General features: G+C 41.2%; 2 protein-coding genes across 4 annotated transcripts in view; one reads left to right on the top strand and one right to left on the bottom strand.

Annotated features, from left to right (window-relative positions):
- The window catches only part of POC1A (POC1 centriolar protein A), a 253,097-nt gene extending 250,008 nt beyond the window's left edge, over positions 1-3,089 (bottom strand). The window contains exon 1 of one of the 2 annotated variants that reach the window (XM_069095574.1): positions 3,082-3,089. The gene's annotated coding sequence lies outside the window, so the exon portion shown is untranslated. The remainder of the gene's footprint in view (positions 1-3,081) is intronic. The other variant, XM_069095573.1, reaches the window with a different exon arrangement.
- A 6,466-nt stretch (positions 3,090-9,555) lies between these two features.
- ALAS1 (5'-aminolevulinate synthase 1) lies at positions 9,556-26,042 on the top strand. 2 transcript variants are annotated; one of them, XM_069095570.1, is made up of 11 exons: positions 9,556-9,716; positions 11,533-11,638; positions 14,442-14,666; positions 15,431-15,580; positions 15,826-16,048; positions 20,418-20,602; positions 21,163-21,342; positions 21,644-21,808; positions 23,470-23,738; positions 24,893-25,055; positions 25,701-26,042. In XM_069095570.1, exons 2-11 carry the CDS (start codon positions 11,545-11,547, stop codon positions 25,859-25,861), a joined length of 1,815 nt encoding a protein of 604 aa, XP_068951671.1. In that variant the 5' UTR covers positions 9,556-9,716; positions 11,533-11,544; the 3' UTR covers positions 25,862-26,042. The 2 variants fall into 2 exon arrangements, with proteins under 2 accessions (XP_068951671.1, XP_068951670.1); XM_069095569.1 differs by having other exon boundaries at positions 11,420-11,638.
- The last annotated feature ends 256 nt before the right edge of the window (positions 26,043-26,298 follow it).

Raw genomic sequence — 26,298 nt, 5'->3', positions numbered from 1 at the left:
GGTGTAGCCTAGAGGCCTCCAGAAGCTTACCTACAAAGAGGCAGGAGATGGTCTGTTCTGGGGCCCAGAATGGAGAAAAGTGAATGCATAGAAAAGAGGTGGACATAGAACTGACAAGACTTGTCAACTCTTAGATATGGGGCATCCTTCCTTAGGGTATCTCTCTGGTTGCTGCTTTGGTGGTTTTTTTTTGGTTTTGTTTTTTTTTCTTTAAGCAATCAGGGTTAAGTAACTTGCTCAAGGTTACACAGCCAGTTATTTCTGGGTGTGCTGCTGAATATCTGAGCCCGGATTGCTGCTTTGGTTTTGTTGTTGTTTTTTATTTTATTTTTTAGCATTCACTGTTAAAATTTTGAGTTCTAAATTTTCTGGCTATTACTTTGAACTCTTACTTAAATCTTTTTTTTTTTGGAGGGGGGAAGGTAGGGCAATTGGGATAGCATAATGTCATGGGAAGAGCAATGGCTCTATGTGTCAGAGAACTGATAGGAATCTACGTGATCAGTAATTTCTTCAATCAGTACAAATTGTGCTGCCAGTATATAATAATCCCCAGCATTTGAGGAGTCCCAAAATCTTCTCAGGAAGACATAACAACTAATGTAAAAATAAATTGTAAAGAAAAATGGGAAATGAATGATCAAACAGATTTTGATATGTGAATATAATGGAATACCGTTGTGCTCTAAGAAATGAGAAATACCAAGACTTCAAAGAAATAGGATTGTGAGAAAATACAGGAGTTGTGAAGGGAAAGGCCTAGGGTGGTTCGTCAATTTCTTGTCTAAATCTCTTCCTATTTCTCCAGCTCCGGAGCCACATACTTGGTCCTCTCTTCTCTGGATAGCTGAAGATGGAAACTCAGGCATGTCCAAAATAGATTCATCTCCAGGAATGTGGGCTTCATTCCTTTCCAAACTGCACTACTGACTCTCTCCATCTTGCCATAGGAAATTCTTTACATTGGAAGTTTATTCCAGCCCTGGACTTCATATACTGGAAGTACTCTCCACCCCTGTGGCCTTTTCCTCTGTTTGGCTGGTTCCTTTCAGAAGCTACATTTAAGGAAAATGCTCAGGCCAACCATGTCTTCATTCCTCTCCAGGTTATACTCCTGATTCTCCGAACTTTCCCCACCAGGACCCTATGCTGGGTACCTTCATCTCCTTCAACTCTTCCCCTGCCCCCTCCTACATTTTTGCTTCCTTTGGTGCTTTGGCTTCTCCTATTAAGGAATGTAACCTCCAAAGAATGGCTTCAGAAAAACCTTGAAAGACTTACATGAACTGATGCAAAGTGAAGTGAGCAGAACCAGAGAACATTGTACAAGTAATAGTAACATTGTATGATGAACAAAAGTGAATGACTTAGCTATTCTCAGCAATACAATGATCCAAAGGACTCATGATGAAAAATTCTATCTGCCTCCAGAGAGAACTGATGGTGTTTGAATATAGATTAAAGTATACTATTTTTCTTTCTTCCTTTCTTTCTTTTGAGTTTTTTCCCCACAAAATGACTAATATGGAAATATGTTTTACATGATTGCACATGTATAGCCTATATCAGATTGCTTACCATCTCATGGAATTGGAAGGGGAGGGAGAAAGGAATAGAATTTGGAACTCAAAACTTTTTTAAAAAGAATGCCAAACATCACTTTTATATGTAATTGAGGGAAAATAAAATATTATCACTATTTTTTTTTTAAAAGAATGTAAGCTCCTTGAAGGCAGTGGTTGTTTTTCTTTCTGCTTGTATTTTCATTGCTATCTCTTTGCCCAGTGCCGGGGATATAGGAAGAGTTTAATAAATACTTATTGGATTGACTTGACAAATCCCCACCTTCTCTGTGGATGGCTAAGTCCAGGGATGCTGGCTTGCTCTCTGCTGTTCCTACATGTCAGCCTGTGTGGTTCCCTTCTTTTGGAGCTATGTGGTTGCTACTCTCGGAACTCCTTGGCCTCTTCAGGCCTGCCATTCTTGGAGCTGATGGATTCCCAGGCAGGCTCTGCAAAAGGTCACGAGATTGCTCTAACTCCATCCCATAGGCTTAGAGCAGGAAAAGATCTTAGAGGTCAGCTAGCTCCAGCCTCCTCATTTTGTAGATGAGATAACTACTTCTCCACAGTCACTAAGGTTATAAGTGGCAGGACCAGAATTCCAAATGCAGCAATCTTTCCATTTCATAAGCTGTTGCTGGTCTCTGGTCTCTGTCCAAGCTCCACTCACTCTGATCCTGATCTCTGGCAGATCCAAGCTAGCTCTCCAATACAGGCCTGAGTCAAAGGGTAAGTGAGGCTCATCAGCTCAGCAACAGCCCAGGCCAGATGATTCATCTCTCACTCATCCATAATGAAGTACCAAAGGGTTCATAGAGGACTCAGGCCAAGTGCACTCCCCATACTTCCTCAGAGAGATGTGTTCATAGAGATGGCCACCCTTCCCACAGCTAACATCTTCAAAGGCAGAACTGAGGCCTCATCCTTTAATATCACTAATCCTGATCAGGTTCCTCAACAACAATAAAATCAGCAAACTCACAAAGTGTTCCAAAAAGGACATTGCTACAAAAAGAACATTTTTGGTTTACTGGTCGCATGACTATGGACAAGTCTCAGCTTGTTTAAACTTCATTTTCACCATATACAAAGTGGGAATAATAATGTTTTCAGCACTTATAGGATTATTATAAGGAAAATGTATCGCAAGCCTTAAAGTGTCATAGAAATAGGAGTTATTTTTGTCATTTTTTGTCACAAATTAGTTCAAGTATTTCAACAAACTATAAATAACCAAAGTTTACAATTTCATGCATGATTGTTTATCATTCTTGTTTATGTATTTGAATGGAGGTTTGTTTGGTTTAGTTACTTTTTTTCCATAGTTACTGAGTTTAGAATGTCTAAAAAAAGAGCTTGGGAACCGATTCCACTGCAAGGACACATGTCTTAGATGACATCATTTTGCTTTTGGTTTTGTCCAAAAAAGAAAAGGGAACTGGATAGTGAAAAGTCAGCGTGATATAGTGTCTAGACTTGGAGTCTGGAAGACCTTCTTACACCTGACTCTCCCTTTCACCCCCATGTACTCTGTGCTCCTTACTGCTCCTCTCACTAGACACTACTCTTCCTGCTCCAGACTTTTTCTCTGACTGTCCCCTCTGTCTGGAACGTTTTCCCTCCTTATCTCCATCTCCTGGCTTCCCTTGAGTTCCAACTAAAACCCCACCTTCTGGAAGAAACCTTTCCCTTAACACCACTTTCTTAACACCCTTAACACTACTGCCTTGTTTGTTGATCTTTGAAGATAATCACATTTATGCATTTATGCACAATAATGCATTTTATCCTGTGTATATCTTGTTTGGGTATAGTTGCTTGCACATTTTCTCCTCCCTCAGACTGCTTTTTGCCTTTTCTTTGTAACTTCAGTGCTTAATAAATGACTTGTCTTAGGTTGGAATCTGACTTCTGACACAAGCATGTGACCATGGGCAAATCACTTACCTTCTCTGAGCCTCAGTTTCCCCAAGGGGACAATAATAATTTTAACAACTATCTCGATAGTATTGTTATCAATGAGGCTTAACTGGGATTAGATTTGTAAAGCACTTTGCAAACTTCAAAACACTACATAAATATCACTTCTTGTTGTCATTATTATTCAGCATTGTCTGGGGGATGGAGTTCTTCAATTCTAGACCACCAGCGTTAGTTCTTTAGATAAAGAGATCCCTAGAGTGGAATAGGGTTCATCATAATACCTAATAGCTATCATTTATATAGTATATATCATTTATTATATATCATACACATACTATATGTAGTATATGTCATATATTATATAGTATATATTATATCATATTCTATATGCTATATTATAGTATATCATATATATAAGGTTTGTGAATTTATATATATATGCCAATTAGCATTTATTTATTAAATACCTACTATGTGTCAGGTGCTTAACACCAGGTGTTATGTCATTCTCATTTAATCCTCACAACAAACCTGGTAAATAACTGACTCCATTTTACAGATGATGAAACTAAGACTGAGGGGACTTGCCCACTGGAAAGAGGTATCCTGAATAAACTGAGGTTTTGGGCCATCCCCAAACCACCACCACCAACTACCCCTGCTCCTTGTAAATTAGTATATTGACTTTCTGGGTGGTGTCAAAGGTAATACTCGAACCGGATCCTAAAGGCTATATTCTGAAATCATAGACTGTCAGTTAGAAGGAGAAGGGTCTCGTAAGAGCTTTGTTGGGAAGAAAAGAAGGAAGGACCAAGTAAGCCACTCACTCACTCAAGATGAGGCAATGTTAACAGACACAAAGATGAACTGCTTAACACCCTCATTTTACAGTAGAGGAAATTGTCCAAAGAGAGGGAGGGATGTACGTGACACCACAACAGTTACAAGGGACAGAACCAAGTGTTTTATGAAGCTCAATTCAAAACTGTTGATGGACAAGCTTTACTTCTAACCAGTTTGACTTCTGGGTCTCCTCCTCCCATCCACTTTTTGAAAACAGTATCACCCTGGTCTTCCTGCAGTGTCCTCCAGGTCCTGCCTGAGCCTGGGGGTCAGGCCTAGGTTCTATCTCTGGTCCTGAGCATGCAACCAAGCAGCAGTCTCCAGATGGATGTGTCCAAGTGTTGACCTTGTGAGTTCAAAGCATCAAGCAAAAGTCTGCCGGTAAGGCAGGGGCTGTGTTCCTGGACTGCTTGGTTGTGCCAGTGGCAGATTCAGGGGGTTGTAGAAGAGGCCGAGCATGAAGTCCAGAGGAGGCTGGAGATTGTTGTAGAATGACAGGACAGTCTAGGTCAAATACAAAATGACTGATCAGCAATCTTGCAAAAAACACTCTGTGTACTGTATCATTCTTTCAACAGAATGCAATAGTAGTTTATTAGTCCTTACCAGATCTTGCCTGGGGCAACTGGGTGGCTCAATGGATAGAGCATTGGACTTGGAATTAGGAAGAATGATCTTCCTGAGTTCAAATCTGGCCTCAGACACTTACTAGCTGTGTGACCCTGAGCAAGTCACTTAACCCTGTTTGCCTCAATTTCTCATCTGTAAAATGAGTTGGAGAAGGAATGGAAAATCCCTCTAATGTCTTTGCCAAGAAAACCCAAAAAATGGGTCATGAAGTTGGACACAACTGAACAACAAAATCTTACTCTATTAATGTGTTTTTGAAAATATATATATGTATATATGTAGCATTTTTTTACATATAGAAATAAATTCCCAACTTCTGACCTACCCCATTCCCACTTCATATTATACATTGAGTACCACTGTTAGTTGCCTTTTTGGGAAACCTCTAGACTTGTGAGATAAAATCAATGAGAGAAGGGAGCTCCCACTTATTAGAGGCTGGTTCCACTTAGTGCTGAACCCAATTAGCTGAGCAATTTTCTCAATGTTGTGGGAAAAGAAAGCATAAACCTAGGCCCAGGTTTTGCAAATGCATAGGTTCTGGGCTCCCTCTCCTCCCAGCCCACACTCAGACTAGCAGATCAGTTTATCCTCTCTATCTCTTGGTTCTTTCCTGGGTAGAGTGGAATCAAATTGTTAAAGCAGTTGCTGCAAAACATTCCCCCTGAACTGGACACACTCTCCTCTATCTTAGACCAGAGTGAGAGTGGGTTCAAAGGTAAAATGATAGCTACAAAACCTTCCTTCCACTTGGCTTCACATAGGAGTGCCCTCCTTGGCTTTCAGGACATGGTTTCTTAGTTACCAGGTCAATCGATCCATTGCTGGCCTGGGTCAAGAAGGTAACTCTTTAGGGCTGTGCTGACTCACTGAACTTGGCTGCTGTGGCTATGTCAAATTCCTGTGAAATCCCATCCCTGAACCTCTGGTTTCTCTCTTGACCTTTTCAAGTTCACATAATCATCCTATCTCAGATAATCATTCACCTAGGATTAGTGGAGAATAAACATAACATTGATAGAAGAAACAAAAGTGCTATGTGTTTGAGGACACACGGTGACCAGATATAGGAAGGGCTCCCCCACCCAGAGATTTAATAGCATTTTTCCCCTCCTCCTGTGAAAGTTACCAGGGAGAGAGGTTCTCTTTATCTGTTGGAGATTTTTGAAGCAAAAATCAGTTTTGGATCAGTAGCCAATCAGAAGACTTTTCATCATCATGAAGACAAAAGAAATAGTCACAGAATACCTGCACATTCTCTGAAGAGGGGGGCAGGGTCATCCACCATGCATACCTGAAAGAAATTTCACTAGGCCCCAGAGTAGGTTGGCCACAAGAAGAGCACATTGTGCATGCTTGAAGGACTGGGCCTCTTACTGACCAGTTATGCATTATTAATACACGTGTGTATATATGTGTGTGTGTATAGAAAACATGTGTATATATGTATATGCATATGTATGTATATATGAGTGTACATACACACATATAGGCACATTTTGATGCTTTTTGTCTGTATAGAATGTTAAACCTCTCTAGTGACAAAAAAAAACAAAAACATCTAATAAAATAATCTAATATAGACATCACATTTGACAATATATACAATAGTATATCCTAGCAGTACCATTATCTGCTCCCATCACTCTCTACAGTAAAGAAAGAAATATGTTTCATTATGTCTTCTCTAAGACCTTCACTGGTTTCTCTATTACTCAGAGTTCAATTTCCTTTTAGTGATCTTTTCATTTACATTACTATGGTCATTGTATATATTATTTTCTTGGTTTTGTTTATTTCACTCCACATTAATTTATGCAAATCTTCCCTGTTTCTCTAGGTTCCATATGTGTTGTTTCTAATTGCGTGGTAATATTCCATTACATTCATAGACTGCATTTTTATTTATTCCCCAATAAATGGATATGTACTTTGTTTCCAGTTCTTTGTTACTATAAAAAAAAAAGTGCTGCTAGAAATATTTTGGTATATATTGAGCTTTTGTCCTTTTGTCTTTGGTGTCCTTGGGATATATGACCAGTAGAGGAATCACGGGGTCAAAGAGCATGGACAATTTTGTTATTTTTATTGCGAAATTCCATGGTTAGGTTGCTCTGCTCCACCAAAAGTTCATCCACAAGGATGTCTTCCCATAGTACTTCTGCCATGGACTGGATTTTTTTGGTCATCTTTGCCAATTTGCATGGTACAAAGTGAAACCTCAGAGTTATTTTAATTTGGATTTCTCTACCAGTAATTTGAAGCATGTTTTCATTGGGTCTTTATAATTTGCAATTCTTTTGAAAACACTTATCAGCTGGGAAATGGCTCTTGGCTTTATCTGTGTTGACTCCCTGTATTCAGGCCATTTCTGTCTGAAACACTAAGATGACATTTGGTGTCTTGCTTGGTGACTTGCTCTTATTTGAAGTAGTTGGTTGTTCCCTAACTACCTCCTTTTTCCTCTCTTGGGCCTCAGTTTTCCAGTAATATGCCAGTTCTCCTCATCCGGTTTGAAGAATGCTCTCTATGATTGAGAAAACAGAAACAGAAATAATTAGGTGTTGGGTACACTTCTGCTTTCTTTGAATCTGTTATTATTGCTCCATCTGTCCCAGAACAGCCTATCTGTTTCCTGCTTCTCCCTCTTCTTGCCCCCAGGACCTCTTTTTAAAAGTCATTCTCCTTGCCTTTAACATCTTTGGCAAACCTGGGTTCATCTTAGGCTTTTGACTTTGTGACACTATTCTTACTGGACCAGTTCTCTCCTGTATTTATCCTCACTGTTGTATACCTCCTTTCCATCTTTTTTTTCCCCGTGTTCTTTAAAATTCTCAGCTTAGTGGATGCATTTACATTTACCTCTTTAGGCATTAGAATCAGGGTTTCAGTTAAGAAGCCCTCATCCTATCCAACATGTCTTAGCATCATGTAATTGTATAGAATGACAAAAATGGAAAGGACTTTATAATACAGAACATAAAATGTCAGACCTTAGAGATCATCTCTTATCTTACAAATGGGGAAACTGAGGTGAGCCTTGCTCAAGGTGACACTGCAACAGAACTGAAACTTGAACCTCGGTCTCTTAATTCCAAGCTCAGGAATTTTTACATGCTGCCCTCCATGGAAATGGATCTTTCATGTCCTTGAAGTGTGTACACCTTACAATACTACAGATGTCAACATCTCCATTGCACAACCTTTGTCCACAGCTTCCTAGCAATCCTTGACAAGAGGATCCACTTGATGTTCTGGGGATTTCTTAAGGTCTCTTGACTACCTTCCTAACAATAACTCCCATTTCTATAGTGCTCTATAAACCCCTGTGAGGTAACTCAGACAATTATTATACCCATTTTACAGAAGAAGAAAGTCTGGTTCAAAGAGGCAGTGACTTTCCCAGGACCATAGGCTGCCGGCTGGGTGCCTCAGACTCAAATTTTCCTGCAGTGGATAGAGTGCCTGGCCTGAAGTCAGGAACACTCATCTTCCTGAGTTCAAATCTGGCCTCAGACGCTTTCTAACTGTGTGACCCTGGGCAAGTCGCTTTATCCTGTTTGCCTCAGTTTCTTCATCTGTAAAATGAGCTGGAGAAGGAAATGGCAAACCACACCGCTTTTGCTAAGAAAACTCCAAATGGGGTCACAAAGAGTTGGACACAACTGAAAACGACTGAACAACAAACAAGGTTTCTGATTCACACCCTACTCCCTCTAGAGTGACACTGACGGTGCTTCATAAATGGATGCTGAATAACTGTTTAAGGTTAAAAGTCAATGTGGCCATGTCAGCTTACATTATCTTTTCTCATTACTTTTTAATATATAACTCTCTAATCTCTTAATGCTAATGCCTTTCCTCTGTTAATTGTTGCCATGTATAATTTGTAGCATATATATTTGTTTGTATGTTGTTTCTTCCATTAGATGGGTAAGCCTCTTGAGGGCAGGGACTCACCTCTTTTTGTATCCCTAGCACTTAGCAAAGTTCCTGGCCCATCATAGGCACTTAATTAATGTTTATTAATTGATTGATTGATTGACTGGGGAGACGCCTGTCTATGCCGGCACCCCTCTGCTCATTCAATTATCCTGCCCCACGTATCTCCCTTCTCTGAACCTTAGTTTCCCCATCTGTAAAATTCAATTCAGTTGTTCAATTCAGCAGGCATTCTCCATGGTCTTTTGACCCAACATTTGCAGCCCGGGCTTGCAATCCTCCAAAGATCCATGGAGGGCTGGGAGCAAGAATAAGCAAAGGGTAGACGTGATGCTTTGAATGCATTTGCGGGCAGGGAGAGGGAAAGGGAGTTCAAGCGAGGGGTGGAAATAGGCTGTAAGGCGACCCAGGGCCTCTAGAGGGCTCTGGCCCGGGGCGATGGCTTGGGAGCGGAAGAGTTAAATCCTCTAGCCTCGTTCCCACCCGGCCTCCCCAGAGTGAGGCGGCCGCGTTCCGGAGAGTGGGGAGGGCGAGTGCAGGATGGGGCAGGTTCTGACGCCATGAGCGGCGGAGGCTGGATTTCGTCTGCACCGGAAGGAGTGCGTAAGGAGACTGCCGAGTAGTGGGACGTAAAGAAATTAAAAAAAAAAAAAAGCAGAGCTGCGCCTGCGCACTGGGCCCTCTCGCTCTATAAATCGAGAGGCTTGGACGGCCTTAGGTGCCTTCTTCTCCAGCCAGAAACCAGAGTGGTGACCTTAGTGCCCCCCCGCCAGCAGGTCCCGGCCCCGCCGCCGCCACCTCCTCGATACTGTTCAGGTGAGGGGACCCTGGCCCGCCGCAGAACGGCCCCCCAATCTCCCTCCTTCAGACCCTGCTCGGGACCCCCGATTATCCGTGTTCCACTGCCTCCCCAGACCCTGCCCAGGACCCCGTTATCCGTGTTCCTCTGCCCGTCCTCCCCCAGTGGTCCAGCCCTTCCCCAGGACCCCCTGTTATCCGTGTTCTGCTGCCTCCCCAGGACCCCCGATTATCCGTGTTCCACTGCCTCCCCAGACCCTGCCCAGGACCCCTGTTATCCGTGTTCCTCTGCCCGTCCTCCCCCAGTGATCCAGACCTTCCCCAGGACCCCTGTTATCCGTGTTCCTCTGCCTGTCCTCCCCCAGTGATCCAGACCTTCCCCAGGACCCCTGTTATCCGTGTTCCTCTGCCTCTCCCCATGACCCTGCACAGACCCTCCTTTGCCCCATCATCTCCCCCGTGAGAGCCTGCCCTTCCCCTTCACATGCCTCCCAGACCTCCCACTGATGTGTCTGCTGCCCCTGGGCCGGACTCTCACTGATCCCTGTGCCCTGTCATCTCTCTCTAACCCCTGCCCAGGACCCTCCTTTATCCCCTTCCCTCTCTCTCGATCCTCCCCGTCCTGGATTCTGCTCCCCCCTCCCCTCCCCGCCGGGACTTCCTGTTTATCTCCTCATTCCCTTTGAATAACATGGGACCCTCCCCTGGGACTCTGCCTTTCCTCCAGGACCCCACTTTGTTCCTCTCCCCCCTCGGTCAGGCTTTGCCCTTCTTCCCCAGAACTCTTCTTACTCTTTTCCTCCTCCAGTTCCATTATGCTCTTTCTCAGGACCTTTTCTCCAGAGCAGCACTGCATTAGCCCTGGCTCCCCTTTGTGTTCTCCCCCGACTCAGGGCTCTTTCCCCAGAACCCTTCACCTTACCTCTAGGATTCCTACTTATTCTTGTCCCAACCCCCACTCCTATTTGCTCTCATCTCCAGACTGTTGCCCCCTCATAGATGACCCACTTATTTCCTATCCCATTCCCAAGATTCCCGTTTACTGTCTTTCATGGATTTCACCTAGGGAACACAGACCCCCCCACTCTTCAGAGTATTTTTTAGGAGGATGTCTGCCACTGAGAGACAATGCCAATCCCTTTAATACGAGTACATGCAACAACATTGGCCTAATTTTCCCTATGAGGAGCAGGCTAGGAGGCCTCAGGAAAGCCCCTTTCCCCAAGGACCCTAGCCTGAGTTCTTCCCTTAGGGGTTGAGGGGGACACACACCTTGAAAGGACTGTGAGGTCAGGAAAGCACCTTCTCTCTATCAGGAGTAGAATCACCTCAAAGTATATTGTTCAATATTTTGTTCAAATTAGCTATCAGCCTTTGGTCTTTTTTTTCCCCCAGCCATTCTCTGAAAATATCAGACTTCACAAAGTTTCTTAATTTATACGTGATGATTTTCCCCATCACTGCTAATTGTCATGCCTTGCTTTGTCATTGCCAAAGTAGGGCTCTATCTACTTAAAGTACTTAGCCCCAGACTTGTTATATTTGGACACTTTTGAGCAAGACAGTTTCTCTTTATATGCCAGTGTTCCTCAGCTCTAAATTGCAGTGGATACCTGATCCTTTTGGTCTTGAAAGAAAGGTCCTAGGTGATGGTCCAACATTATTCCAGGCTTATTGATGCATGGTGGTGGTGGTGGTATTCACAGCCAATCATTTTACAGGATCCTGTCCTTTACCCAAAATGGAGACCATTGTTCGACGCTGCCCATTCTTGTCAAGAGTACCCCAAACCTTTCTCCAGAAGGCTGGCAAATCTCTGCTCTTTTACGCCCAGAATTGCCCCAAAATGATGGAAATTGGATCCAAACCTGTTTCTCGGGCTGTGACCACTTCACCAACTCACTTCCAGCAAGTAAAAGAAACACCTCCAGCCAATGAGAGTAAGTGTTAGTTTGTTTATTTTATTATTATTGAACTATTACCATGTCCCCATCTTTGACTAAACCCAAAGCAGTTTTAATATTTCACCTGTGGGGCAGCTAGGTGGTACGGTGAATAGAACACTGGCCCTGGAGTCAGGAGGACCTGAGTTCAAATACAGCCTCAGACATGTGACACACTTATTAGCTGTGTGACCTTGGGCAAGTCACTTAACCCTAATTGCCTTGCCTTCCCCCCCTCCAAGAAAAAATTTCACTTGTTACGTGCTGTGCTTTGTATTTATAATCTTTAGACATTTGTGTCTTAGAAGAAGCTTCATTATTGTGGGACACTTCATGTTTAGAATTAAAAATGCTAAGTTTTAATGTTCTTACAACTTTTTTTTTTACATTTACCAAGTTTGTCATCATTCATCTTTTTAAATTGCAGTTCTTAATATGAAATTTCTGTCATGATTTTTATTTGTCTTATCCACTTTCATTTTGTTTTATTTCTGAAAAAGGAAGAGTATAATTTTTATATTGGCCTGATTATTGTTAGGAGAGGTTGGGAATAAAGACCTTTTCAGGTCTACTTTTAATCCCATAAAGTGTCTACATTACAGTGTTTTCCTAATTGTGTACTCACAGTGAGGACTTTTATGTGGAATCCTTTATGAAGAAAACATGATAATGTTTGTAGACTGTTGCTTTCTTTTTTAACCTGTCATCAGTTATTGTAGTCATCTGTGCTGACATAAACTTGAAAATTCCTTCCTAGCATGAAGTTGGGAAAGAAAAACAATAGTGAAACACTTTCCACAAACTGTAGGAAAGGCGAGGCTGTGACTCATTGGGGTGTTCCAGCATCAGTGAGGAAGAACATTTCTAGAAGGAAAGGTGATCTAATTTGCTCAAGGGGAAAGGGAGGTCATTCATATTAGAAACACAGTTACCAGCCAACTGTTTTAAGGGAGTGTGTTCCTTTGGAGCACTGAAATAAGAATGTAGGTAGTGGATGTGAATTATAAAACTTGTTTACAAATATCATTTCCTGAATGTGAACTTCATTTTGTAAGTATCTTAAGATCTTTTTTGTTAGTTCTGTGAAACAGTTGATCCTTTCAAAGAGACCACAGGTCTATTTGTCCAGATCAGGTTATAAGGTGATGATTTCTTGTGTCAACAGGAAGGAAACTTTAAAAAGTTTTAATTACTTAAATGGGTGTACCCTGAAGTGAAATCTGTTGAACGTCTTTGTATAAGATCAAGATTGGAAATAATTCAAGTCACAAACTCTTGATTGCCTAAGACTAATTACTTTGGATTTATAGTCAAGAATGAAATGAATATAAAAAGCAATTGGGAGATATATCACTTAATCAGTTCATGAAGAAATTCAAATGAATTTTTTTTTCTTGCTTTTTGGAGGGCAGTTGGGTGAAGTTAAGTGACTTGCCAAAGGTCACTTGGCTAGTTTTTTTGTGTGTGTTAAGTGTCTGAGGTCAGATTTTAACTCAGGTCCTCCTGACTCCAAGGCCAGTGCTCCATTCACTGAGCCACCTAGCCGCCCCCCAAATGAATTTTTAACCATCATAAGAGTGTGTTCTCATAAATTACTAGCATACTACTAGTAGATGATCCCATCATAAAGAATATCCTCTTCCTTTAGCCAGTTTAGCTTAGAAACACTCAAACTTATAGATTAGAGGATTGATATGGACTTCTGATAATTGTGATTTCTGATAAATGATCATCCACAGAAACTTACAAATAAGAAATTTTTAGTTTCCTCCTGGATCTTTGTAGTATAACATATTACTTAACTGCTTAACAAACAGTTCATGATGCCTCTAAGCTGTTTTAAGACTTTTATTCACCAGGATCTAATTTATGTGCATATAGTAGAGATAACTTTTACCTGGAGAGATTACTTTCAACTGTAATGTATAGATGTCATCATTTTTAAAAAATCAATACAGTGGAGAAAATTATGAACTGTTTTAGGAGGTCATAATAAAGTTGATAATTCTATTTTGTTTTTGCTATGTTCATACTCAACTATGGTTGCCTTTTCTTAGATTTGGAGATTTAAGTGAGATATTGGTGGAAGTAGAAAATTTAATTTTTTGAAACATTTCTATAACAGAACTAAAAACTTAAAAAAGCATGAGTGTGTGATTCTCGTAGGTAAACACATATTTTGACTATATTTTTATATCTGCATTTCCAAATATATCCCCCCCTTACTTACTAGAGGATCATCCCCTGTTTAATTAATTGATTGATTGATTAATTAATGAAGAGGTGGGGCAAAGAGGGAAGGTAGTCCAGCAAAACTAACCAACACATTGTGCAGGTTTAATATATTTGTTCAGTGTTCATACCCTTAGTGTTACACATCTACAAAGAAAAGATGAGGAAATGCATTTAAAATCATGTATGTGGAGCTAAGATTAGTCATTATAATAAGCAGTCGTTTTTCTCTTTCTATTTATCGTGTCATCATCACTTTGTGTATTGTTTTCCCAGTTCTATTTATTCCACTTTGCTTATATAAGTTTATATAAGCCTACCCATACCTCTTCATAGTCAACTGTTTTCTTCATATTCATTGTATTCCATTATATTTTTTACATACCATAATTTGTTTAGCCATTTTCTAGTTGATTGACTAGATGTTTTTAGTCACTGATAGTACAAAATTTTAGCTATATCTGTGTCATAGTAAAGATTAAGTATAGATTAGAGTCATGAAGCACTGAGACAAAAAAATTGGCTTATGTAGTCAGTTTGGTACTTCAATTTCTCAATCTTTCCCCAGAGGACAAAACTGCCAAAACTGTGGTCCAGCATGCTGACAATTCTCAGCAGACCACTGGTGGATCCCAGCTTCCCGCTGGCCATCCAGCCTCTGCCACAAGCCAGGGAAGTGCCAGTAAATGCCCCTTCCTAGCGGCTCAGATGAACCAAGGAACCAGCAACGTCTTCCGGAAGGCCAGTTTAGAGCTTCAAGAGGATGTGCAGGAAATGCAGGCTGTGAGGAAAGGTAAGCAAACCACTAAACAGAGTTAACTTTTCTTGTAACTTTTTCTTTGGAACCTTAAGACTTTATTAGCATGATAAATATGTTTCAGATGCGTCTTTTGGAACGCATCGTGACTTTGCAGTCAGTGGATTCCAGTAAGAAATATAGGAGCTTTGAGGAATCATTGACTTTTAGAGCAATTTACAGTATTTTGCAATTGAGAATAGCTACCAACAGGCCTTAGTTTCTGTCCCCGACCCCCAACCATTTTAGTGGGACCAATGAAAATTGATGGTGGTACTGTCATGTTATTGACATAAGCCAATTAAGTTTGCAGCACTGAACAGCACTATTACTTCTAGTTGATTGTGGTCAAGTACTGTCAAATTATTGACATAAGCCAACCAAGTTAGCGCAGCACTGAACTGCACTATTACTTCTAGTTGGGGGATGAATGAAACAGGGCCGGATGAATACTTAGAGACCATGAGAAAACTTTAGTTATCAGGCAGTCTACATCTGTCTTAAATTTTGCGTGAAGAAAATTGGAGTTCTATGTGAAAGGAAAATTCCTGGTACCTTGTGCTTTCAGCTTTGTGAAAGATTACTGTGGGAAGAACATATAGATAAGAAAGTAAAAAAAGTAAGAATCTTAAAAATAGCTATAATGATCTAACTTTGCGCGGTACTTTTCTATACTAGAAAGTTACCATATTTCAGAGGTGGTATAAAAAAAGGATTGTACATTAAATCTGCATTATTTTGTCATATTCCTTCTTGTGAAGAGGTTGCTCAAACTCCAATTAATCCTACCGTGATTAATCTCAAGACGGGTAGAGAAGACCCAAATGGTTTGCTAAAGAATTTTCAGGATCTCATGCAAAAGCAAAGACCGGAAAGGGTATCCCACCTCCTTCAGGACAACTTGCCAAAATGTGAGTTTTAAAAAAGAAACACCACCCAAAACCTTTTTTTTTTTTTTTGGTAAAGCTTTATTTTTGCAATTTTGTAGTTTGTCTGGAACATAAACTGACTCCTAAACAGGTCACGATGTGTGACTTAGAAAAGCTTAGAATTTGCTGCCTGTTAAGACTTAAAAGTCCACAGTTGCTTATATAAATAGATGCTGTTAATCACTGCATAATGTAGGAATAAATCAGCTTTCTCTTTTCATTTTTAGCTGTTTCCACTTTTCAGTATGATCGTTTCTTTGAGAAAAAAATTGATGAGAAAAAAAGTGATCATACTTACCGAGTGTTTAAAACTGTGAACCGGAAGGCACACATATTCCCAATGGCAGATGACTACACGGATTCTCTTGTTACTAAAAAGCAGGTGTCTGTCTGGTGTAGCAATGACTACCTGGGAATGAGTCGCCATCCTCGGGTGTGTGGAGCAGTCATGTGAGTAGACCACATAAGGTTCATTTATGCCAGTAGACAGTAGTAGCAGCATCTTAGAGAGATGTCGGGCATATGGGATTTGATCTTTTATTGAAAACATGTGAAATGTTCTGAGTCAATAGCTAGGTGGTTTATTTAGTGCATAGTCTTAAATGATGTCATTTTGGTCCTCTCTGAGAATGAAGGATGACAACCAACCAACCAGTCTTAAGTACATTTTAGAAATCTATTTGCCCATACACTCACATATGTATAGGTATTGCATTATAAATAAAGATTAAAATCTATAAGCTCTTGCAGGAAGTGTAATTTGCCATTGTAGAGACCTGTAGAGTTGCAAAATTTGATTTAATTTTTAACTAAGCTCTGTCTTTTGACAAAATACATTGAGAAGTATATATTCTTAGACTTTTATTGAGCAGAGTATCTCAAAAATTAACCACTTTACTGTAACATTCTTAGTTATGGACTTTTGGTCAAAATATCATAAATAGGCAGAAATCTTTTTGTGGGACAGCATGTGAAACATAAAAGTCTGGTCAGTTCACTTGTTTTGAACACCATGCTAGAGTGAGCCCAGGTCAATGGGCCTGATCTCTGAATCGGTTTCACAGTTTCCTGTCCATTAAATGGTACCCTTACTCTGATTTGTCTTGCAAACATAACCTCTTGATCACAAATCCAGCCATCACTACTACTGGGGAAAATTAATTCAATGTGTGCTACCTGACTTTAAAGTGAGCACCTGAGGTGCTTCCTAGCTTAGTGATTCAGGACAAGCCCCTTAACCCCTTTCATCCTCAGTTTCTCATCTTCACAATGAGAACATTGCAGTAAATGGCCTCTAAGGCTCCTTCCAACTCTACTTCTAAGTAGTTTGTCATGAGAATCTTCTTTTTTTTTTTTTTTTGGCTTTTTGGAGGGCAATTGGGGTTAAGTGACTTGCCCAAGGTCACACAGCTAGTTTTTTTTGTGCATGTGTTAAGTGTCTGAGGCCGGATCCGAGCCCAGGTCCTCCTGACCCCAGGGCCGCCGGTGCTCTATTCACTGCGCCACCTCGCCGACCCTTATCTTGAGAATCTTATAAAATCAAATGGTTAAATTTCAGAGAGCTTTATTTAACCACAAACCAAATTCTACCCATTACATTTCAGTTTGTGGGTCTGAGCATGCTTTGAAAAGAAGTGTGCTCCTGGGAAAGAATTTTTTAGTTAATCCTTAAGCTTAGCACTTCATATTTGCTCTCTGGCACACAGATATTTATTGTTCATTTCAATAACTTCTAGAGGAAATTTGTTCTTTTTTTTTTTCTACATTTGATGATCTTACATTCTTTTTTTTTTAATGCTTTATTAACTTCTGATTTACATCATTCGTTTCCACCAGATTTTGAGTTACAAATTTTCTCCCCGTTTTTCCCCCACCCATCCCCCCAAAACAGCAGTCCCACATGATATCCCCACCTCCAATCTGCTCTCTCCCATATTTTCTCCCATACCCGTTTCAACTTTTCCAGTGGATCTCTATGCCTCAGTGCCTGTATATCTTTTTTTTTTCTTAATAGCATGTAAGATGGTATTAATAATAGCATATATATACACACATATAAATATATGAATATTTGATTTTAAAACTTTCAATTCCAGATTCATTCCCTTCCCCCCCTGCCACCCACCCCCACTGGGGAGACAAGCAGTTCAGTATAGGTTCTACATGTGCGGCTAATGCAAAACAATAACATAGTAGATGTATTGTAAAAGACTGACTATATTTCCCTCCCTCCTATCCCACCTCCCACTTGTTCTATTCTCTACTTTGATCCTGTCCCTTTTCACAAGTGGGTGCTTCCAACTTCCCTCCCCCCCAGCCTGCCCTCCCTTCCATCATCCCCCCTCACATCCCCTTCCCCCCTATTCTCCTGGAGGGTGAGATCCCCTATTTAATGTGTATTTCCCTCCCTCCTCAAGCCAGATTCAATAGGAACAAGGTTGACCCATTCCCTTTTGTCTTCCTATTCTTCCCCTCCATTGTAACCATTTTCCCTTGCCTCTTCTGTATGAGATAGTTTGCACCACTCTGTCTCTCCCCATCTCCTCTCATTATATTCCTCTCACCTCTTAATTTCACCTTTTAAGTATCATCCCTTCCTGTTAAATTGGTCCCGAGCCCTCTATCCATGTATACCTGTAAACGTATATACACACATTCACATATGTATTCATATGCCCGCATACCCTCATATAAAGACATATATATATATATATTTCTAATCCCTTCAACTACTGAGAAGAGTTTCATAAGTTACAATTATTGTTTTTCCATGTAGGAATGTTAATAGTTCAACTTTGGCCAGGTGGCTCAGCAAGCAAAAGCACCGGCCCCAGTGCCGGGATGACCCGGATCAAATCCGGGCCCAGACACTCAGCACCACACCCAGAAACAACAACCGGCCGTGCAACCCCGAGCAAGCCACTCAACCCCAATTGCTTTAAAAAAAATAGTTCAACTTTGATAAGTTCCTTATGATTTCTTTTCCCTGTTTACCTTCTCATACTTCTCTTGCTTCTTGTATCTGAATGTCAAATTTTCTATTCAACTCTGGTTTTTTCAGCAAGAACGCTTGAAAGTCCTGTATTCCACTGAATGACCATATTTTCCCCTGAAACATGATACTCAGTTTTGCTGGGTAGGTGACTCTTGGTTTTAATCCCAGCTCCCTTGACCTCCGGAATATCACATTCCAGGCCCTTCGATCCCTCAGTGTAGAAGCTGCCAGATCCTGGGTTATCCTGATTGTGTTTCCACAATATTCAAATTGTTTCTTCCTGGCTGCTTGTCATATTCTCTCCTTAATCTGGGAATTCTGGAACCTGGCTATAATATTCCTAGGAGTTTTCTTTTTGGGATCTTTTTTAGGAGGTGATCGGTGGATTCTTTCAACCTCTATTTTGCCCTCTCGTTCTAAAACATCAGGGCAGTTTTCTTTGAGAACTTCCTGGAGGATGCTTTCCAGGCTCTTACTTTGGTCATGGCTCTCAGGCAGTCCAATAATTTTTAAATTATCTCTCCTGGATCTATTTTCCAGGTCAGTGGTTTTTCCCATGAGATATTTCACATTGCCTTCTATTCTTTCATTTGTTTGGATCTGTTTAACAGCATCTTGATTTCTCATAAAGTCATTAGCTTCCATTTGCTCCAGTCTAATTCTGAAGCAATGATTCTCCTCAGTGAGCTTTTCAGATTCTTTTTCCATCTGGCAAATTCGACTTTTTAAGGCATTCTTCTCCTCATTGCCTTTTTGAGCCTCCTTTGCCATTTGAGTCAGTCTGTTTTTTAAGCTATTATTTTCTTCAGTCAGGCTGTTGACTCTCATTTCATAATTTTCTTGCATTGTTCTCATTTCTCTTCCCAATTTTTCTTCCACTTCTTTTATCTGCTTCTTAAGGTCTTCTATGGCCTGTAACCAGCTTGTATTTTCCTTTGAAGCTTTTGGTGCAGGAGTTCTGACTTCACTGTTTTCCTCCTGTTCCATGCCTTGCTCCTTCTTGTCCCCAAAATAGGAGTGTAACGTTGGAATCTTCTGTCTGCTTTGTTTCCTTTGCCTGCTCATTTTGCCACTCAATTATTTGGCTTTTGGGCTTTTTGCCACAGTAGGACTCTGCCACCAGACAGGGGAGTTTTCGTCCCAAACGCTGGGGTTTTCTCAGCTGCCAGAGTTATTAGATGGGTACCCTCTCTGAGGTCTCCACACGCTCTGGCAAGCTGGACACACACCCCAGGACCTCCACCCTAGACTGCAATCCAGATCCAAGCAGGTTAAAGCAAGAGCGATTACCCCTCAGACTGGTGCTTGGTCCCCCTACACTCTGCAGGCCAGGAGCTGAAGCCGCCACGTGGCGCTGGCAGGGTGTGCTGGCGTCTCAGCGGTTTCTCGCTCTGGGGGTAAAAGCCACGCACTCCCACTTACTGGTCCCAAAGTCCAGACTGCACTGGCCTCTCACCTTGTCCTTCGCATGTATGTGTTGATAAATCTGGAAACGGCCACAGCTGCTGCTGATCTGGAGTCCCTCTGGCCCGCAGCTGGTCAGGCCCGCCCTGGGGCTAAAGCCTCGGCGTGGTGCTGGGCTCGGCTCCCAGAGCATTGCGCTGGCCGATTCCTGCCGGCCTGCCGGGCTGTTCTCAGCGGGAGGTTAGCTTCTCTGTGTCATTTTGTGGGTTCTGCAGCTCCAAAGTTTGTTTAGAGTCCCCTTTTTACATGGATTGGGGAAGGTGGAAGCCGGAGCCGCGGGAGGGTCTTGCTTCTATTCCGCCATCTTGGCTCAGGAAATTTGTTCTTAAAAGAATATCTTCTTTCATTTACATATCACAGGGAAACATTGAAACAACATGGTGCTGGTGCAGGTGGTACTAGAAATATTTCTGGAACTAGTAAGTTTCATGTTGATCTGGAACGAGAATTGGCTGACCTCCATGGGAAAGATGCAGCATTACTGTTTTCATCATGCTTTGTTGCTAATGACTCTACCCTCTTCACTTTGGCCAAGATGATGCCAGGTAAAAAGTTCATTCTATTGGATGGCTTACTGTTTGGTAGGTTTCAGAGTAGGAGTTAAAGTCCAGGTAGCACTTTACTTCACAGAACTTCCAGAAACCATTACTCTTTTTAAAAACACCATGTTGTGAGGGATTAACTCAGTTATAAAGTTTCAAGCTGAATATTAGAACTTGAAATAGAGCATAGCAATCTAATTGAAGACGAACTGATAGCAATCTTATTGTCTTGGCATTGCTCTGTAAACCACACTTGTTTGCTTTGAAAACTGTTGGTAACTTCCAGAAAGTCAATGAGATATTTTTTTTATTGAGTTTAAATTTAGAGCAATTACTACAGTTATTTTGAACCTAGAAATAGTCTCTAAAATAAACTGTCTTTTGGTGAGAGCTGATACGTATTTACCTATCACGTAAGGAAAAATATGTACAAGAAAACTTGTCAAACATTAAGTTTCTTATTGAGTAATGTAGAGAATGTTTTCTTTGCACAATTAATTTCTCTTACCACTTAAGAAATAAATCTGAAATAATGAATGTCAATAAATGTTTTGTCATATCAGGCTGTGAAATTTATTCTGATTCTGGGAACCATGCCTCCATGATCCAAGGAATTCGTAATAGCAGAGTGCCAAAGTATATATTTCGCCATAATGATGTAAACCACCTCAGAGAGCTGCTAAAGAAATCAGACCCGTCAGTCCCTAAGATTGTTGCATTTGAAACTGTTCATTCAATGGATGGTGAGTCCTTTTGGTACTTGCATGTAAAGACTATGTGCTGAAATCTTTAATGTGCTCCATTGACTTAAGAGTAGACTATTGACAATTAGGCTTTAGCTTTGGCTTTGCTTTCTCACTTTCTACCAGAACTTTACAGTTTGCCTTGAGGGTTTTCTGCCCAAGTGTTATTTAACTAGGATTTAGAAATCATAGGGCTGCCTATGTTTTGGGACTTGCTTTGTTTTATTTACATCATGTTAGACTTCTTTTTCATGAGATTCCTTTGGCACACTTTACAAAACATTGCTTACTATGTGCCTAGGAGCGGTATGCCCATTGGAAGAGCTGTGTGATGTGGCCCATGAATATGGGGCAATTACCTTTGTGGATGAAGTCCATGCTGTGGGATTATATGGTGCTCGAGGAGGTGGGATAGGGGATCGTGATGGAATCATGCACAAAATGGACATTATTTCTGGAACTCTTGGTATGTATGTGTGTTTTCTAGAATGCTATTCAAAGAGAAAATTCCATCATCTTAATATAAAAGAACAACGTAGTTTGTTTGCTATTAGCCAGTTTATAGGGAAGATTTTAGTGTCAGCTCATTGTAAGGTCTTAGGGGGTAGGACAGCTTTTGTCTCTATATCCTGTACCTAGCAGAGTGCCTTACTTAGTGGTTATTCAAATTGAATCGAGTTCAGTAATGAATGGAACTCTGATAAGTCTACTCGGGATGCTGTGGAGACAAAACCAAATGCAAGTGCTCATGAAATACTATTTTTATTTTTTTAAGTTGGGCCTTTTACCTGGGGACACACACCATAGAAACAGAAATTAAAGCACACAGAATAGAATGTAAAAGAAGCATTGAATGCTGATAATATCTAAGGAGAAGAGAAAGGATTAAAATACTCAGTTTCTAGGTTACCATTGCATTGAGGAGGACAGTGTGCTGATCCTTGGGTGGGGAACTTCACAAACAAAAATGGCCTGGTTGTTCTGAGGATAAGGGCTTTCCCGTGAGAATTTCCTGCCTCTGTTTCCTCATTGGGGCAGTGATTAGAATTCCACTTCTTGATCTTGGTTGGTATGAAGGTACATAGGGAGTGCTGCTGAATAGAGTAAGAATTCTCCATTGTGGTCTCTAATGCCAACTTTGTAACTGCAGAGATTTTAAATAAGCGTGTTAATTACAGGACACGATGTTATTACGTTAAGACGTTAGGATTCTGCTAGATGAAGTGGGCATGTCCCTAATCCGGAAACCTGAGATACAGGTTATACAAAGAGATGTAATGAGAACTGAAGAACAAGTCTGGATGTAAATCAGACTTAATGAGCCTGCTTTGAATGATATATCTCATTTTATCTGGCAAACCCTAATCATCAAAGCTTTGTATGTCTAGGGATATTAAATGAAAACTCTGCAAACTAAAACAGTTAATGCTCTTATCTGGCTCTCGCCTTAAGCATAATCAAATAATGAGGTTGTATAAGACAGGCCCTGGCTCAAATTGACACATTTGTGTTCTGAGACCATTGGAAATAAACTGTTTTGAAAAGCATATACAATAGAGAACACAGGAGATATTCCCTGGGGCCCTCACCCACTCCTGGGCAGGCAGCAAAGAGCTTCATGCCCAGTGATCACTGACAGGGAAGTTGTCAAAATCGACACTTGTTCTCCCAGCCCCAGAAGGCAGAACCAGAAGCACTGAGTGGCAGTTGCAATGAGGCGCATTTAGGCCTGACTGTGGTAGGTTCCTCCTTTCCTGGGGTTTTATTGCACACATCAGATCACCTTTTGGAGAGGAGGTTCTTGTTGGGGTGAAGGTTGGAAGAGACAAACACTGCAAGTCTCTCTGAGCCCAAGTGTCTGTGAGTATGTAGGGCCTAGATAGGTACTGTGAGACAAAGAATTTTACTTTGGAGTGCATAAAATTATGCAGATCCGTGTCACTGAGGGTCAGACAAGTGAAATTCATTAGTTTGAGACACTGCATCCTACAGTTGAGAGTCAGACAGTCCCGGGCTTGATTTTGGTATCAACTGAATGAGAGATGGTGAGGATGAAAAGGGACCAGTAGATGTGACGTATGAACTTGAAGAGCTTATGTGCTAACCCCTTTGTGCTTTTTCCTTCAGGCAAAGCCTTTGGTTGTGTTGGGGGCTATATCGCCAGCACAAGTTCTTTAATAGACACTGTGCGATCCTACGCCGCTGGCTTCATTTTCACAACTTCCCTGCCCCCAATGCTTCTGGCTGGCGCCCTCGAATCGGTCCGCATCTTAAAGAGTGCGGAAGGTCGAGCCCTTCGCCGGCAACACCAGCGCAATGTCAAACTTATGAGGCAGATGCTAATGGACGCCGGGCTCCCTGTGGTTCACTGCCCCAGTCACATCATTCCAATCCGGGTAATGACAGCTTGACACATAGCATTGTGTTTTGGACAGTGCAGCTGCTAGACAGTCCTAACCTGCTGCTGTTCTAGCACCAGACACTTCAAGGTCATCCTTAGGTTGGCTACTGGGTAAGGTAGCAGACACTTTTACCGCCACCACCGCTGCTGATTTTGTGCCACCTTGCTGGGCAAAAGTAAGATGAGGATGTACTGTGCAATGAAAGTAACAGCCCAGCACCCAAGGGGCTGATCCTCTTAAGAGAACTGAGGCCTAGGAACATGAACATGATTGGAGCCTAAGAGTTCGGGGAAGGTTGAGTCCCAGTTTGGAGCTGAATTTACTTCTGAATAGGTCTGTCCTGTTCTATGCAGACAGCAGTCCTATTAGTTTTGAGTCAGCTGTGGCAACAATTGTAAACAATTATATAAATCTCCCTATGTGAAGAACAATCAGTATATGCTGCTATTGTGAGAACTTTCTGCATCAATGTCTTTTGGCCAGCAAGACAGTGACTAGCATTCACTGTGGTAAAAATTGATCTGTTCTTCTATTCCCAGTGAATTAAACACATACCTACTTTAAGACCCACTCAATGGATTGACCAAAGCAGTGGTACCATTCTTAAATCTTACATAATAGATACCAGAAATCTACAGTTGACATTTATGCAGTATTTTGTGATTTACAAAATCCTTCTCACAGTAATCATGTGAGACAGGCAGTGCAAGCATTTTTATTAAGTAATATTTTATTTTTTCAAATTACATGTAAGAAAAAATTTCAACTTTTTTTTTTAATTTTGAGTTTTGGATTTTCTCCCTTCCCCCTCCCTAAAATGATAAGCATTTTGGTTATATACAAGTGCAAGCATTTATTAAGCCCTACTGTGTGCCAGGCTCTGCACATAATTCTTCCCACATTTCCATGAAAATTGTGATTCTTTCAAACTGAAAAGTCAGAGCAAACTTTTTACTTTTCTCTGTTACTTAAAGCTCTTCTGCCCTGTGACTGCTATATCTCAGTGTTCAAGCACCGTGTCCACTTAGATCAACGAGTTCTGTTTTGATGGGGGTTGGGAGCTCCTCACTCTGGAGGCAGCTCTTTATGTGACTGCATGCCCTGAATGAGACCCAGACTTAATCCAGACTCCTTGTCATCAAATCCAGGTGGCAGATGCTGCTAAAAATACAGAGATCTGTGATGACCTCATGAGCAAACATAACATCTATGTCCAAGCCATCAACTACCCCACGGTCCCCCGGGGAGAAGAATTGCTGCGCATTGCTCCAACCCCCCACCACACCCCGCAGATGATGAACTATTTCCTGGGTGAGTACACAGATGTCCCTTTGTGCACATTTAAAGGCAGTGTGGTGTAATGAAATCAGGAAAGCCCTAGGCAGACGGCTTACTTCTGACACAGACTGGCTGTGACCCTGGGCCAGCAGTTGCCCTTCTCCTTGTCCTTGGCAGTTCTTAAGACCAGAAGTGGCAGAGAAGGGCCCAGCCCACTGTGGAAGAGGATCCCTAAGCCAGGGAAATCTCAGTTCCAGGCCCCCTCCCCGTGTTCATATTGACACTTAAATTACTTCAGGTGTGTTTCCAGAACCTTTAAAAGGATCTCAGCGGCTCTTTGCTGTTTTGTTCTCCCTTCCCCCTAGTTCCTGGCTTTGAGCACCTTTTGTATGTACCAAGCCCTGCAGATGCAGTGGCTGTGCAACATTTACCTAATAATGAATGGGTCCTAAACATAGTTAGCAGCCTGAAGTGTGGATTGTCATGTCTTTAACTGCAGCCATCTCTGCCGCGATTATTTCAAACATCTAGTAGAGTTCTATTTTTATGCTTATATATGTTTAGCTGAGTTCAGCATAAATCTCAGCTTCAAGGTTTAAAGTAACCCTTCCTCGAGGGAGTTGGGTTTGGTTTGAGAGAACTTTTAAACATTTAATTTAAATGTTTCCTCCTTCACAGAGAACCTGCTGGATACTTGGAAATTTGTGGGGCTGGACTTGAAGCCTCACTCCTCAGCAGAGTGTAACTTCTGTAGGAGACCCCTGCACTTTGAAGTCATGAGCGAGAGAGAGAAAGCCTACTTCCAGGGCATGAGCAAACTGGTTTCTGTCAGTGCCTGAATCCGATCTCCATATCTCAGCCTGATGTTCCCCAGTCTCCTATCCATGTCGTCTCTGTAGTCTTTATATATGAATTAACTTATCTTAAATTTTAATCCATAGTAGAAACATAGTTCTGAAAATAAATTCCTATTAAAGCATTATGGTCTGATTCTATAAAATGATGGTATTTTGTGTGATAGCATAGACTGATCAATTAGTCCTTTTTCTCTTCAACTCTTGTCTTTCCCATCTATCTGTATCATGCTAATTAATAATAAAAATCAACTTTTTTCTGGTCCTGTTTACAAAAGCCAGTCACAATCTTTAAGGCTATTTTCTTCTAACAAAATCAAGATTAATGGATGATTATTAGTAACAATTAGATCTTTGTCCATTCCCCTCAAAATATGTTGCCCTCTGCTTCATTGAAGAGAACGTAAAGGTACAGAGAGTTC

Source organism: Petaurus breviceps, unplaced genomic scaffold (genome assembly GCF_028583685.1).
Source record: "Petaurus breviceps papuanus isolate PSGF00001 unplaced genomic scaffold, PetGlider_PUasm1.0 227, whole genome shotgun sequence".
Classification (NCBI taxonomy): domain Eukaryota; kingdom Metazoa; phylum Chordata; class Mammalia; order Diprotodontia; family Petauridae; genus Petaurus; species Petaurus breviceps.
This window is presented reverse-complemented; position numbering and strand designations above follow the sequence as displayed.

Excerpts from the sequence above, each read along its gene's own strand:
- ALAS1 (XM_069095569.1), top strand. The coding sequence starts at position 11,440 with ATGGAGACCATTGTTCGACGCTGCCCATTCTTGTCAAGAGTACCCCAA. Across the intron at positions 20,603-21,162 it reads TTTGGCCAAGATGATGCCAG|GCTGTGAAATTTATTCTGAT; the intron begins GTAAAAAGTTCA and ends TTGTCATATCAG. Across the intron at positions 21,343-21,643 it reads AACTGTTCATTCAATGGATG|GAGCGGTATGCCCATTGGAA; the intron begins GTGAGTCCTTTT and ends CTATGTGCCTAG.